Here is a 15,343-nt window from a genome sequence, read left to right on the forward strand (position 1 = left end):
GGCGATAACATCATGTTTCTGACGTACCTACATTCAGGTAAGGTACCTAGCTGCAGGAGGTGTTGTACCTCACGCTTCATCTGAGCATCTAATAAGGAGTTACTCTAAAATTTCATACTCTTTTCAACTCTCCTCTCTCCTACGAGGTCGTCATAGACTTACTCCAGCACCACTATACGCCCCGAGGTTCGGTGCGGTATAGTTTGACACATCATGACCAAAGAAATCCAGGTTCCCATTGCCGTGCACCACCGAACCCTTGGACAAGACCGGGGAGTCGGGCTTGACCCGATAGCCAAAGGCAGCACCTAGGGTTTTCCCGGCCAGGCCGGGATTGACGAAGCCCGGATTCCCTGTGAAGCCATTCTCGGTCGGCGGGGTGACGGACTGGAAGAAGTTGCTCTTCCAGTCGACGCCGCTCCCCGTCGGCAAGGTGGCATTGGCGGTGCCGACGAAGATGTTGTTGACAAAGTGGGTGGTGGGCGGTACGTTGATGCTGAAATCCTGCTTGGGGCAGTAGACTACGTTGTTACAGAACCACAACTCGGGCAGCTCGCCCACGCTGACCATGCGGCAGTCGTTCTCGAACACGTTGTACCGCACGATCTGGGTCGGGCCCTTGGGGTCGCCGCAGCCGTCGCAGTTCAGGAACGAGCCGCCGGCGTTGTCGTGGCTGTAGTTGTACTCGACCAGACAGGTTCCGGTGTTGCCCCAGTCACAGTCAAAGGCCTCGCTGTCGTACAGGCTCATGGCGCTGCCGTAGACGACGTTGTGGGCGATGACCGGGTTGTGGTCGCACATGACCCACATGGCCGCGAAGTTGCCTCCGGTCCAGGGGTATTTCCCTTTGCCCAGGTTGGAGGCCACGTTGTGGTCGATGGACGGCGAGTCGGCATAGGCGATGATGACGCCGTCACCGCCACACGCGTCGATGCTGTTGTACGACACCCGGGCATTCCGCCCCTGGTTGGTGGCTTGACCGGGACGCACCTTGATGGCGCCGCCGCCGCAGTCTTGCACCTTGTTGTCGCGCACCCACACGTCGTCGATCCGGCTGCCGTTGCTGGTGTTGATGGAAATCCCCGCCGACCCTGCAAAGTCGGACGAGTGCGTCGCCTTGTTCGTCTGGCCGGCCACGTCGTACACGGTGTTGTGATCCACCACCATGTCGCTGTGAACCTTCCCGTCGTCCGCCATGATCAAGATGCCTTGGCGACGGCCCAGGTCCGCCGCAGGGTTGGTGACGGCAAGGTTCGAGATGCGCCAATGATCCTGGTTCTTGAGTAGCAGCGTGTAGTTGTTGCCGTCCCCGTCGAGGATGGGGGGCCCGTTGATGGAATCTGGTGGGTACGACATGATGCGAATCGGGTGGGTGAGGTTCCCGCTGCCTAGGGGAGCCACGACGCCTTTGCATGTGATGTTGGATTTGAAGGACAGCACATCGCCGGGCGAGAAGACGAAGCTGTTGACCGAGCCGAGCGAGTTCCAAGGCCCGGCCAAGGACCCGTTGCCGGGAGAGGTGGCGTTGCAATCGACATAATACTGCGTCGGGCCGCCAGCCACAAGAGAGCAGAAGAGGGCCAGGTAAAAGAAGATCATGTCGTTGGTCGAGGATAACTATGACAGTTAGAAGCTCGGAGCAGCCGAGTATATTGTGTGGCACGAGAGGTTTCCACTGAACAGAGGTACGTGCTCCATGAGCGAGTTTATATAAGGTAGTTCCCCAGATCCAGACACTGCGGCGGGATGCCATCCACCATCCGTTGAACACTCACTCACCTTGGTAACTAGATAGCTTGGAACCCAGCTTTCCCAAGCCCATCCATACCTAGGTAGTCTCGGTAGTCCTGGACATGTTTGGATCAACCAGACGGTTGGAAAGAGGTTACATATCCACGTTACTCTCAGGCCATATCCAATCAGGACGGGTAGGAGGTTATACAAGACGTTACACATCCAGGTTACTTCAAGTTCGATAAGCCAAGCCAGACGCCTGGTCGTGGGAGATGCTACTCTGCCTTCCTGTCACTCTACTTGGGATGATGGGAGGGGGCGCCCGGCGGCTTTTTCGAGGAAGGATGGATCAATATGGAGAGAGGTGGGCATCTGTGGGCATTCCTGTGCGATCAAGTCTATGGGGACATACGTTAATATAGCTTAGTCTACCACAAGGTATCGCCCGATGCCTGATCAATAGGTTGACAAGGAGAGGTGGTAGGATGCAGACAAGGCAAGGCTAGCCAATAGAGCGACTCTATCCAAATGGCATGGCATTGCAGGCAGGATAGGTAGAGGTAGAGTCGACAGGATAGATGACTATGACTTGCATTGTCTCCAAGCAAGATACAGATTGTTGCCAATGATTGAACAGCCTCGTACTAGTATGCCGGTGGAGGACCCTACCTAGCATTTAGTCCTATTTAGTGAGAAATGGTCTTATCTCGCTTGCTGTGATTTATTTGATGAGATACGGCCGGATGTCGGGGCTCCCAAGGCTAGGTTCTACCCAATAGTACTGTAGTAGTACATACAAGCAGGATCCGTACTTGATTATAGGGTACAGATAAAGATCCAGTACTTCGGCTGCCGGATATCGCTCTTCATCCGAGTGCCTATCACAGTCCTAACAGATCACATTATGACAGACAGGGCAGTGGCATAGCACAGGACAGCACAGCACACGACATTCTCATCTTGTAGAAGGTGCAAGGGGAGACGACAGTTTTCTTGAAGCCCGTCTAGCAAGGGAATGGGAATGGGAATACTGTAGTTGATCCACCCACTGAACAGTGGACAGTGGACACAAGGTCCCCTCTGTAGATTTGCCGGGCCAGTCGAGTCAAAGAGCGACAACTATAGGCTAATGGCTAACATCGGGACTGCACTGCACTGCGAGCTGCTAGTATCCGTCCCAAAGCCACAACTCACCATCTATGGGCCTGGGGAGCGGGGCTGTAGATGTAGATTAAGATGGTTCAATATATGTAGACAACGATAAGAGAGTCGTGGCTGTTGTTTTCTTGGGTGGGATTCCAATGATGCCTCATGGCAATGCTACCGTCGAGATTAGGCCTGGGCGTATCTGAGATGATACGATCAAGTCTTGACAGAGAGAACCATGTAACCCGCCGGTGAGAGATTCGGAAGCGAGGTGAGATGGGGTTGAAAGCGGCGCGGCCTAGGTAAGTTGTTATTGCCGAAAACAGCGGTCGTGGGCTTAAAGCGGCATCGCTTAGGGTTAGGGTTAGGGTTAGGGTTATACACCGGGACCCTGATCTCTTGTACCTACATATAGGTACCTACCACCACTACCTAGTAGGTACCTAAGGCCTACCTAGGTACAGGTACCTCGCCAGCCTTGCCAGCCTTGTAGACCACGGCACGGCTACGGCGTCGGCTTCACCAGATCAGCCACGCCACTTCCCTCTACCCTCTACCATCTCCCATCTACCTCATCTGCTCTTCTTCAGTCCACTGTGGCCTAAGGGCCGTCGCACTTAGGCTCTAGGTTGGAGCTTGGTGGGCGGTGGCTTCCTCATTCGGGCCGCACAGCATACCTACCAATACCAGTATGTCCTTCCCGGTTCTCAAGTCTCTCGGGTTTCAATTAGGAGCGCAGGCCTTGCCATGGATATTGATTCTGGCCTCGACATCATTCTTTAAGCCCAAGCCCTAGTATCACACCCTCTACATTCTGTTGTATTCTTGGTTATCACGCGGATCCTTTGACGAGTCAGTGGCTCGGCCTGGCTCTCGCCATCCTTGCGCCCGCTACTTCTCTTCCTGCGCCACCTCAACCCCCAGCAGTCAACCCCAGCCAGCTTCGCACGCCCGGACGAAAAGCCTGACTGCGTCTTCTCATGCATCATTATACCCTCTTGGCCGAGTCCACGAGCACCGCCGTCTCCTACTCCTCCGGGCACATCGTCCTCTCCTACGTGACGTCTCTGCTAGGATGCATCACCACCTTGGAGTTGTTGCAGCGGCGAACCTCGACCAGAGGGGCGTATAATTGGTTGGTCAAGATCCGACGAAGATGAACATGAAGCAACATTGGATTGACACCCAGCAGGTTCCTGCTCGGAGCCGCCGCGGTCACCATGGGTGCCATCTCGATCTGGGGGATGCACTTTGTCGCCATCGGCGCTATCATCCTCGCCCACGGAGCTCCCGACCGCCAGATCCTGTACAAGCCCGGCTTCACCGCCATTTCCTTCTTCGTCCCCATCCTCGTCCTTCTCATTGCCTTCTACATGCTTGGACAGCCGGCCCGGGCCCGTCAAGTCCATGTGGCCATCGCCAGTGTCCTCATGGGCGCAGCAGTCTGTGGCATGCATTCCCTGGGACAATATGGGTTGCAGAACTACCGCTGTGTATACAAGGTCCCCAATCTGGTGGGTTCGGCCATCATTTCGGTGCTGGCGAGTTTTATTGCCCTCAGCGTCTTCTTCCGCCTGCGAGACACCTGGACCGACTGCTGGTGGAAAAGAGTGCTGTGTAGTGCTATTCTCGCCCTCGCTGTGTCGGGCATGCATTGGACGGCGGCCGCAGGCACCACTTACCACTAGAAAGGGGACGGGACTGTCCACGGCCGCTTCGGTTCCCAGACCACCATTGTTGCCTCTTCCTTGGTGAGTGCGTGTCTGGTGTCTGGTGTCTGGCCTGCTTGGGTCGCCGCTAACGGCCTGGCAGTCCATGGGCGCCTGTATTGTCCTTCTCGCCGTTGCTTTCATCCGCGGCCGGCGCATGCACACCGCCCGAATCAAAGCGCAACGGCTGGTGCTGGCCTGCGCTTATTTCGACCAGGATGGAAAGTTGATGGTCACCGAGGAAGGCATCTTGCCCAGCGAAAAGATCACCAATCAATACCTAGAAAAGGTCGAGATCGGTGCTATCCTGTCCATGTTCGCTCTCGAGGCTAACGTGCAATCGCAGAACTTTGGAGAAGATGAACTCAGCCGGTCCCAAGTGGCCTTTCTCTGGGTCTTCAAAGCATCTCGGAACTGGGCATTACTGAAGGAATTCCTCCCTGCCATGGCCGACTACATCAGGACCGACCCAGCCGTGAAGAGGTACCGTCCCGGGCACACAGCCTCCCACTCACGCATCGATGCAAGTGAGATTCCGCTCAATTTTGCCCCGGTTTTCAAGCAACTATTTTGCATGGCCGCACAACGGTTGGCGAACCACCTCCATGAGCCACTGGAGCAGCTGGGAGTGTTATTCGAGGAACCCCTGGAGACCGGAGCGCTCTTCCTCTTCACGCCAAGCAAGACGGCGCTGGCGGACCTGTCCCCACAAGTCTACGCCACCACGGACGTCGAGAGTGGCCACTGCATTGCACGAGGTAAATACCTGTTCCTGACCCGCCAGCTGAAGAGCGATGAAACGGCCAAGTTTGCGGCGCTGGGGTACCGGTTCGCGGCCGTGGCACGCATCGCCGAGCCCATGGCCAAAAGGATGCAGATCAACCGGGACAATTTGGTGGCTCGCATGAAACGAATGCAGCTGAGCGTCTCCCCTGACCATCTACCATCGCCGGGGGTCCATCTGGCGTGCTTTATACTGAGGCCCAGCGTCTATACAAGCTTCGACGTTTTAGTACCCGAATCTGTGCAAAATCAACTGCCTCACACCACTATCCAGCCGCACGAATTGACCGCGGAACAGTCCCAACAGTTGACAAGTCTGTTCGACGAGTCAACAGTCACTGAGGCTCTGAGGGCCCTTGAAGATCGATCCAGTCGCAGCGAGCTTGACGCCGACTTCGGCCGGCGACTTCACCGGGCCATTATGAAGCTCGTCGATGTGATGGGAGACTCGGACAGTCTGATGCAAGCCAGGATGTCCGCCCGACCGTTCCAAGTGCCATGTCAGCCAGACCCGGGTGACCTGTCGCCGCCGACATGTACTTTCCTGATAATGCGAATGATGCGGGATGTCCACGCCTCGTCGGCAAGAAAAGAGCTGGTGTACGTGCCGCTCTCCGCCTTTCGGGTGCAACAACAGTATTTGACCGCCGGGTGGCGGGACGAGCAATTTGCGCGGGAAGTCAATGCAGAGTTCGGCCACCTTCGGCAAGACAGCGTGAAATGGAGACGATTCAACAGCATGCAGCTGGGTAGGATAGCGACCTTAGCAGGACCTGGTAGCCCCGGTGCAAGATCATGCCGATGGACGAGATGCAAACGCCTGGCGGAAAGAGCTCATGCGAGCCGCCGCCGCGGAGGCGAAGAAGGGGCCACGGGCGAGTGCGAAAAGGACCAACCTGGGATAGTAGAGGAAGAAACGACGGCAGGGGTACTATCAGAGGATGCTAGTCCTATCGACGAACCAGGGCTAGTGACACTGACACTGACACAGCGGGACCACCGAGGATCTCTTGGGGGCGCCGCCCAACCCGACACTAGCAACAACTGGGTCACGGAGACACTGGCTCTCTTCCAACTGGGGACGGAAAGCTGGAAATCAGTACGGTGTAGAGCACGAGAAAGGGACGCCAACCGTGGGAATGTATCTGAGGGGGAGCACGAGACCCTCGGGAGGAAAGACTGAGAGTGATATGAGAACAATGTACTCCGTATGGCATGCCGTCTTCCGTCATGCATCTATGTGGGACTAGAAGGTAAAATGCATCAAGCCGGGATTCAAGACCAAGGGCAGCAGAAAGTGCATGGCAACCATGATGATCTGGGGGTAGATGGCGATGAAGCTCGTGATCCTCCAGTCGTGGCGGAGCAGGGCGCCGAGGGGGCCGACGCCGGCGAGGACGAGGACCATGGCGACGGAGAGGATGCAGTAGATGAAGGTCAGCTTGAACTTCTGGATGATGACGGGGATCTCGCGGAAGAAGGAGGTGTCGGTGGCCTCCTTGGCGGTGGCGCCCCAGGACATGTCGATGCCGAGCAGGTAGCGGACGAGGGCGCCGGAGACGTGCAGGGAGATGCCGCCGAGGAAGATGGTTATGACGAGCATCCAGGTGATGTTCTCGATCAGGCAGGCGAGCAGCGAGCGGCCCTCGGCGCGGTAGCGCAGCACGGCCAGGCTGACGGAGCCGGCGGCCTGGAAGACGATGACGAGGCCGAAGTAGACGTTGAAGCTCTCGGCGTAGTCCTTGTCGAGGTAGCCGTTGAACCAGCCGAGCAGGAAGTAGTTGAGCAGGGTGAGCAGCCAGGCGGAGCCGATGGCGAAGTAGGTGCCGACGTACGACATGATGGTGATCTTGCCCATCCAGCTGATGCCCGGGCCGAAGAAGAAGCGGCGGAACAGCGGCGTGAAGGGCCCGCGCGTCGGCCACTGCCAGAACGGGTGGAAGACCAGCTCGGCGCAGCCGTACGCGTACTTTTCCCACCGCTCCAGCTCGTCGTACACGGTCAGCGACACGCCCTCTTTAAAGTCCGGCCCGAAGTAGGTGCTGTAGCGGATGATGTAGCCTAGGGACTGAAGCCGGAGCGCCATGTCGAAATCTTCCGACACGGTGTTTTCCGCCCAGTATTTCTCGGTTCCGGTCCGGGTGCGGGTGCCGGTGTCTTTTCCGCTTCCGCCCCCTTGGCTGTCTTTTTTATTTTCTTGGCCGGTGCCTTCTCCACTTCTGCTTCCGCTTCCTTGGCTGTCTTTTTCATTTTCTTGATCTTGATCTTGTTTCTGACCTTTTTCTAGATCTTGTTCTTGGTTCCCTCTCACTTGACTGCCGGACCCAGACTTGCCACGCTTCCACTTCCACCTCCACCTCCACTTCCACCTGTTGTCAGCCACCGCCTCAGTCGGGTCGGAATAGTCGACATAACGAATATCCTGGACGGCGGACCAGCGCAGCAGGGCGTTGTGGCCGACAAACGGGGCGACGTCGCCACAAGCCACGGCGAAGCGGATGGACGTGTAGATCAGGTTGGTGAAGAAGGTGATGGCGCGCTCGAAGAAGCTGGTGGTGACGTTCAGCACGCCCGACGAGAACTGGATGATGGCCACCTCGGGCGTCGCCGCCATCTCCGACACGGCGTCGAGCAGGCAGTCCTCGGGCACACGCGTGTCCGAGTCGATCAGGAGGATGTAGTCGCCGATGCGGATGTCGCCCGCGGCCCAGGTGCGGCCGCGGTCCTGCTCGATCACGGCGTCCAGGGCCCAGCGGTAGAGGCGGTCTTCGTCTTCTTGATTCCAATCTTCTTGATTCCAATTTCGGGGGCGGTCTTCGGGTCCTGCACCTGCAGCTGCGCCTGCGCCTCCGGCTCCGGCCTTGGCTTCGGCCATTATGTCTTCGACGCGGTTGCTAATGTCCAGACAGTAATTCATATTGGAGGCCTTTTTGAATTTCCCCGGGCGCACAAACACGTTGCGGCCTTGGGCGTCGCCGTGTGGGGCGTGCTTGGGACGGGCGACCCAGCCGATATTGTAGTCTTCGTAGAAGTGCACGCGGCGAGCGGCCTCGTCGACAGGGAGCAGCTGCAAGCCGTCGTCGTTGACAAAGATGCCCGCGCTGCCGCCCTGCAGCTCGTAGGTCGAGATGGCGCGCTGCACCGACGCCACGGTCGGCCGGATCACCGCGTCCAGACTCTCCTTGTACACGGGGCACTGGATGGTGACGTGCGGCAGCGGCGGCGGCGGCGGCGCGGCGTCGGGGCCAGTGGTTAAGCTGACTCCAGGCCCAGGCCCTGGCCCTGGCACTGGCAGCCCAGTCGTCAGCCGCTTCGACGGCACGGCCGAGTAGTACTTGGAGTTCCGGTGCATCTGGGCCACGGGGCCGACCAGCTGCGCGATGGCGGTGCACACGGTCATGAAGAAGAACCAGCCCAGCCACAGCTGCAGCGGCGACACGATGATCAGCAGCAGCCGCGTCCAGTTGTGCGAGATCTTGATCTCGATCGCCAGCGCGCGCCAGCCGATCGAGAGGCAGAAGACGGTCAGGATCCCCGCGCACGCCACCACCAGCGGCTGCCACAGCAGCGTCGCCCGCGGGCCGTCCCACACCTTGCCGGCCTCTTCGTCCTCGACCACTACACCGGCTTTGCCTTTGCCACCGTCATCGTCACCTTCACCGGGGGATAAGGATGATGAGGACGAGGACGAGGAGGACGAGGATGCTTGGTCCGTCTCGTTGACGTGGTCATGGTGAGTCTTGTCCTGGTTGAGGTGATCATGGTGTGTCTTGACTTGGCCCTCCCCCTCCCCCTCGTCGTCCAAATGCATCGCCCACGGCATCTCGACCAGATGTTTCTCGATCCGCACGGCGCGGTCGACAATGGCGGCCGGGTCGTCGTCCCACACGACCAGCATGGCGTGCGGGTGTCGCACAAAGGCGGCGTAGTGGTTCCGCTGGCTGGGCTGCAGGTCGTGGATGGTGTCCATGATGGCAATGCGTTGCCCGTGCATGTACGGCATGTGTTTCAGCCGGTACGTGGTCAGGAACAGTCGGATCACCGCCGTCTTGACTGTCATGCCCACCTTGACATTCAGCCGCTTCATCAGCTCGTAGAAGCCGTTCCCGCGCGAGGAGGTTCGCGTCGCCAGCTCCGCCGGTTGGCAGATGTAGTGGCCCTTGCTGGTCCGAAGTAATACCCCTTCTCCTTCTCTTTTCCTTTTCATTTTCCCTTCCGCTGCCTCAGACTCTGATTTCCTTTTCCCTTCCGCCGCCTCAGACTCTGACTTTTGCTTTGACTCCAAGTCCGAGTCCGAGTCTGAGTCGGAGTCGGAGTCGGAGTCTACCTCCGCCTCTGCCCATCGCTTCTCCAGTTGCTGTTGACGCAAGTACAGGAGTCGCATTTCCAGCTTGAACGCCTCGATCTGCTGTTCCCGCGCCGACCGGCCACTGGGTTGCGACGACCGGCCGTTGAGGTGCGACGCCCGCGCCGTCACGGCCGAGACGCCTTCGAACGTGGTGTCGACCGTCTGTTCGGCTGGCCTGGTGCCGAAGTCGACCACTTGAGTTTGGGGCTGGGTTTGAGTTTGGATCTCGGGGTCGGGGTCCCTTGACGTTTCTGGACCGGTAGCGGCATCGGCACCAGCACCGACACTTTGAAGCCCGGGCGTAGTTGCCGATGGGAAGCCAACAATCTCCTCCTCTGCCTCTGTCTCTGGCTTTGCAGGTTTCGACGGCCTCGGCGACTTTTGCAGCCGACGACGTGGCCTTGTTTCCGCGCTCGGCGCCATGGCCACTGCCACTGCCAATGCAGATGCAACGCTGTACTCTACCAAATTTGAGCAGAAGCAGAAGCAGAAGCAGAGAACTGTCAATAACTATGCAATGGACGTGGTGTGGTCATGGTCATGGTGCCGGTTCGGCGTTTGCGGGTTTTCTACCTCCTCGCCTGGCCTCGCCTCGCCTCTTTCTCTATCAGAATCACTCACGCCACATAGGACACAGGACACAGGTGAAGTGGGTGATGGTGCTGGTGGGTGGTAGGTGGTAGGTGCCAGCGGTCTAGAGTTGGCCTTGGGCTCCGACTTTGGGCCTTGCCTTTTCCATTCTCATGGATCACTAAGCATGATGGTGTACGGAGTATGTGGATAGTGAGCATCAGACTAGGTATTATGATGGATGTGCATCCCAGATGGTGATGGTGATGTTACATTGTGTCTACTGTACTCTGTACTCTGTACATGGAATTGTTGAGGGAGCCACCCATCCTAAGCCTGCCCGGATCCGCTTGGAAGATACCGCGAGCACGGGGCACCGGGCAGGGCACCGGTCCGGAAGTCAATGGGAGTGGACTGATATGATATTGATATTGATATTGCGACCTACCTAGTAGTATACCTAATCAGGAGTTGCTATACTTTAGGTGGTAGTAGTAGCAGTGGACAAAAGTACGGAGTATCCGTACACAATATACCCTCCACTACATGTACGTACCTACGTAAATAGTCTGTAGTCTGTATATGTATACATCGCCCGACCGTCAAACCAGCCCAACACCAACGGCGCCTTAGGCCCACTGCATGTGGATCTCGGCACCGTTATCCGTCCAGGTCCAGCCAAGTATCCGTACTCGTACCTAGGTACTCCGCAGTCGTACGAGTACGGAGTACGTGCCTCGTATGGCATATGCCGACAAGGCTATTGAAAGGCTAGGAGGCTAGGGGGCTAAGGGGCCATCAGCTGATCCCTAATTGAGGCGCCTTACTTTGGACTCTGGACTCTGGCCTCGACCTTACGTAGGTGGGAATAGACTCTAGAGGGATGATCTACGGCCTGATCTACAGCTAGGAGGTCTGGGGTCCTAAATAGGAGGTATGTACGGAGTACTACTGCTGTACTTGGTCTAGATGGGAGATATCACTACTGTACTTGGTATAGATGGAGATACCACTGCTGTAATTGCCACTTGATACTTGGTACTAACTCGTATAGAGTAGTCCTAACTGCTACTAGTACCCGTACCACTCCAGTATCTGATAGATGTCAAGTCAACATCGAGGGATATGATATGTGTACTACTACGTACTACTTACTAGTGTACTCCGTACTACTATTATTAATGCCGGAGCACGAGGTGAGGTGGCCCGCAGTTGTAGTTGTAGTTGTCCCTGTCTGTCATGTTTCTCTATAGTATATAGTATACAGTATACGTATGCCAGCCTTACGACTCTAGAATCACATCAGACACAACCGTATACGATGCGATGCCATACCATGCCATGTCATGCCGTAACCTAGCAGCTTCATCCCAATGCTTCATTCATTCTTCTTTCATTCTTCTTTCCTCACCGAAGCCATGCCTGCCGTACTCCGTCCGTCCTTCCTCCGTCCTCCGTTCTCCATCCGGTGCAGGCCCGTGCTCGCCTTCCACCGTTCTAGATCGCCGTTTCCTTCCCACCATTGAACATGACCCAAAACTAGACAGAAACGATTCCCCATGAAGATTGTCACCAGGGTCGTGCGCAACATCGCTACTCCTCCATTGTACGCCCGTGCCGTCGCCTCGTATGATGGAAATCTCCATGCGTCGCTGTTGACATAAAAATGCGAATCATGGAAGCCGATGTTTCCGGTCTGTCCGTCCATTTCGGCTTCTCACGTCCTCTGCTAGTGCCCTCTCTATCTTTGGTGCTAGAGAGACGACCGCGGCGAGGTCACCACTGTATCAAGCAGACTGCCACCCTGGCTATCTTCGCTTCTTTAGAAAAGCTATAACTATGCGAGCCGAGGGTGATCCGCCGTCTGCTGGCGGTGGCAGTGGCAGTGGCAGTGGCAACGCTTCCTTGAGATCGACCGCGTCGCTAATTGCAGCTGCAGGACCGCCGCAGCAGGATCATCATCTTTTTCACCACCATCATCTTCTTCACCACCACCACCACCAAGAAGAAGAAAAAGACTGGGAGGATGGGTCGTCGGGACATCAATCTGACGCCGAAAGCCATGCAGAAGGCACTGAACCCTTCCCTGAGCATGAGAAGGCAGCTGTCATTGGCATAGCTTTGCCATATCCTCCTCCCCCAGAAGCCACAGACAATACAGCATCCAACTCGGACTCGGCCCCAACCCACCGGCGCCCTAGCTGGAGCAGACGATTCGGCAGATACTGGAGAGGAGACCTTGGGTCGGAAACAGGCGACTCGCGGGCGGATACCGGTGAGCCTGGTTCTGCAGCTTCACAGGAAAAAGCGGCCGAGCCAGAAGGAAAGCCCGAATCCACGGTTATCGCTGAAGAGCCAATAGAGCTACCCAGCGACGACTGGCGCCAGCTGTCCAAGGTCATCAGCGTGGCCAGATCCGCGCAGGGCAATGTCTCTGAACGGCGCCGATCGTCTCATCGAGTGGACGAGAAAAAGGCCATCCGACCGGGGGTCTATTTCCGCTCACGGAGAGTGAGAGATGGCGAAAGGGACACTTCCTGGCTGCAGCAGAACAAAGACCCTCGACAGAAATGGCTGAGCATCATCCCCTTGGCCGGCCTCTTTCTCGGCTTTTGCGTCGCGGGGGTGTACATCTATCTGGGCTACCGCTCGGTGCCGGTCAACTCGTACTGTCTCGTGTACGAGGATGACTTTTCCGCCCCTCATTTAAACAAGGATGTCTGGCTCCAAGAGGTCCAGGTGGGAGGCTTCGGGAACGGCCAGTTCGACGAGACCACGGCCGACGAGGAGAACGTCTTTATTAAAGACCACATGCTCCATATCCAGCCAACGCTTCAGGACGAATACCTAATGACACACAATGCCACCGTGAATCTGCTTGACCGGGGAACCTGTACCGCAAATACCTGGGCCGATTGTGTAGCCGTCACCAACACCACCAATGGCACCGTGGTCAACCCGGTCAAGTCAGGTCGCATCAACACCAGTCGGGGAGCCAACCTGAGGTTCGGGCGCGTCGAGGTCGTGGCCAAGTTGCCCCAGGGGGACTGGCTCTGGCCGGCCATCTGGCTCTATCCCACAAACTCCGAGTATGGGACCTGGCCTGCGAGCGGCGAGATCGATATCGCAGAAAGCCGCGGGAATAACTGGACCTATCCTCTCAGTGGCAACGATATCATCTCCTCGACGCTTCACTGGGGGCCCACCACTTCCAGCGATGCGTGGTGGCGAACGTACCATAAACAAAAGGCGCTTCACTCGACCTTCTCCGAACGTTTCCACACGTTCGGGCTCGAGTGGAATGAGAAATACCTGTATACCTACCTCGACAGTCGTCTCCTGCAGGTCCTCTACCACAAGTTCGGCACGCCCTTTTGGGAGCTGGGTTCGTTTGCAGGGCTCAGTCTGTCCACCGCAGGCAACATCTGGTGGAACGGCACAATCGCCGCCCCATTTGACCAAGATTTCTTTCTGATCTTGGATGTCGCAGTCGGGGGCACGAATAATTGGTTCCAAGACGGACTGGCTGGCAAACCCTGGGCCGACCAAAGCCAGTTTGCGAAGAAGCAATTCTGGGAGGCGCGCGACCAGTGGTATCCCACCTGGCAGAACCCCAACGGACCGGCCATGCAGGTCAAAAGCGTCAAGATGTGGCAGCAGAAGGGATATAATGGCTGCGGCGACAATGCACGACCCGTGGGCTGACCTCAACTGCAACACGTACATGTATGTACTCATTTTTGGAGAAGTAATGCCTGTGGTTTGAAAGGATCCCTGACACCAGCTGGTTGAAGAATCAAAACATCGACGTACGGCCTGGTGCTCGGCACCTTGTTCGCGGATCCTAGCTCCGCACACCTGCCTCGCCTCCACTCCAGGTCGCTTGTATCTCGAAGGAGAAAGACTCGTACGGCTTTGAGCTGGCCGGCCTCATTCTTGCGCCAGCAATTCAGCGTGAGAGGGAAGTATTGGCGACATAAATGTCGCCAATACTTCACTACGAGCCACATATATGGTCCAATGACGGTGGGGATCGAGGCCCAGTACGGCCATTGGGGGGTCGTTTGCAAGTCTTTTATTGGCATTGGGAACTTCACACCCTCTGATGTGGTTGTGATGCCGCTAGGAGGACGCCTCTTCGATGGTCCATCGACGGTTATGTCGCCAGATTTCTCGAAGCAATCAATAGAAGGCGCCAAAAGACCCCACTGATCTGCCGCCCAAGAACGATTGTGGGGAGGTAGACTTCCCGCAGGTGCTGTCCAAGCGAAGAGAGACTCGTCGAACGACGGACGGCTGATTATTTTTCGCTGCAGATGTTGGAATGCTTCATATATGCCCTCTGTATACGACGTCATGAACTGGATCCCGAAGAGACCGGCGAGGCTGTACGCAATGTCTTCCTCTTTGCTCGTGCGTCTGCCGACTTGCCAACTCAGTCTCGTTGCAATGCTGGCATTTCGAAACTCCTCTGTACCAGTCAGATACCGGGCCTCAATGCCGGTGATACGTGAGATGTCGGCCGTCAGCTCAGCTCTCGTCCCCATGGGTTGCCAATGCCTGTCGAAGAATTCCATCTCGCGCGGTGCAAGCAGCTCTTGCAACGTCCAGCCGCGCTCAAACCATTCCGAAGGCCGTCCCCCGCGCTGACCCTCGGTCTCTAGCCGGTCAAACAGATCGGCACTCGGGGTTGAAATCTCGACGTCTGAAAGATAGGTGTAGCAGACCCTAGCTTGTTGATACCACCGGAACATTGAGTTGATTGATTCTTGCAGCTCCTGAGAGCTGTCTCTGTTGATGCAGCAAGAGTCAATCCAGATCCAATCCAACTTTTTTTCTTCCGCTCGCGCGCAGGCACCTCTGATTTTGTCCAGCTGCGGCGATTGTTCTTCAATGTTCTTCAGTTGAGCGGCACTTAGGGTTTGGAATGTTATCTCCTCTGTGTACCAGCGGTGGGAGAGTATTGCATATTCGGTGTTTGGTCCGATGTCTTTGAGCTCTTTGAGCTCGTAAGTCTTTACGTTGAGCAGTCGCATGGTGGCAGATTGACCGA

At 56.7% G+C, this 15,343-nt stretch overlaps 5 protein-coding genes across 5 annotated transcripts; 2 read left to right on the plus strand and 3 right to left on the minus strand.

Moving 5' to 3' along the window:
• Positions 1-150: 150 nt before the first annotated feature.
• On the minus strand, positions 151-1,599 carry A1O3_05008 (uncharacterized protein; the record flags this gene model as incomplete). Its single annotated transcript, XM_007735136.1, has 1 exon — positions 151-1,599. One exon carries the CDS (start codon positions 1,597-1,599, stop codon positions 151-153), a length of 1,449 nt encoding a protein of 482 aa, XP_007733326.1.
• Positions 1,600-3,860: 2,261 nt separating this feature from the next.
• On the plus strand, positions 3,861-6,277 carry A1O3_05009 (uncharacterized protein; the record flags this gene model as incomplete). The annotated part of the gene is made up of 5 exons (XM_007735137.1): positions 3,861-4,015; positions 4,073-4,520; positions 4,569-4,631; positions 4,693-6,121; positions 6,153-6,277. The coding sequence occupies 5 exons, from the start codon at positions 3,861-3,863 to the stop codon at positions 6,275-6,277; spliced, it is 2,220 nt and encodes a 739-aa protein (XP_007733327.1).
• A 341-nt stretch (positions 6,278-6,618) lies between these two features.
• On the minus strand, positions 6,619-10,143 carry A1O3_05010 (uncharacterized protein; the record flags this gene model as incomplete). The annotated part of the gene is made up of 1 exon (XM_007735138.1): positions 6,619-10,143. The coding sequence occupies one exon, from the start codon at positions 10,141-10,143 to the stop codon at positions 6,619-6,621; it is 3,525 nt and encodes a 1,174-aa protein (XP_007733328.1).
• Positions 10,144-12,129: 1,986 nt separating this feature from the next.
• A1O3_05011 (uncharacterized protein) lies at positions 12,130-13,995 on the plus strand (the record flags this gene model as incomplete). Its single annotated transcript, XM_007735139.1, has 1 exon — positions 12,130-13,995. One exon carries the CDS (start codon positions 12,130-12,132, stop codon positions 13,993-13,995), a length of 1,866 nt encoding a protein of 621 aa, XP_007733329.1.
• A 29-nt stretch (positions 13,996-14,024) lies between these two features.
• On the minus strand, positions 14,025-15,326 carry A1O3_05012 (uncharacterized protein; the record flags this gene model as incomplete). Its single annotated transcript, XM_007735140.1, has 1 exon — positions 14,025-15,326. One exon carries the CDS (start codon positions 15,324-15,326, stop codon positions 14,025-14,027), a length of 1,302 nt encoding a protein of 433 aa, XP_007733330.1.
• Positions 15,327-15,343: the final 17 nt, after the last annotated feature.

This window comes from Capronia epimyces, assembly GCF_000585565.1.
Source record: "Capronia epimyces CBS 606.96 chromosome Unknown aczIQ-supercont1.4, whole genome shotgun sequence".
Lineage (NCBI taxonomy): Eukaryota > Fungi > Ascomycota > Eurotiomycetes > Chaetothyriales > Herpotrichiellaceae > Capronia > Capronia epimyces.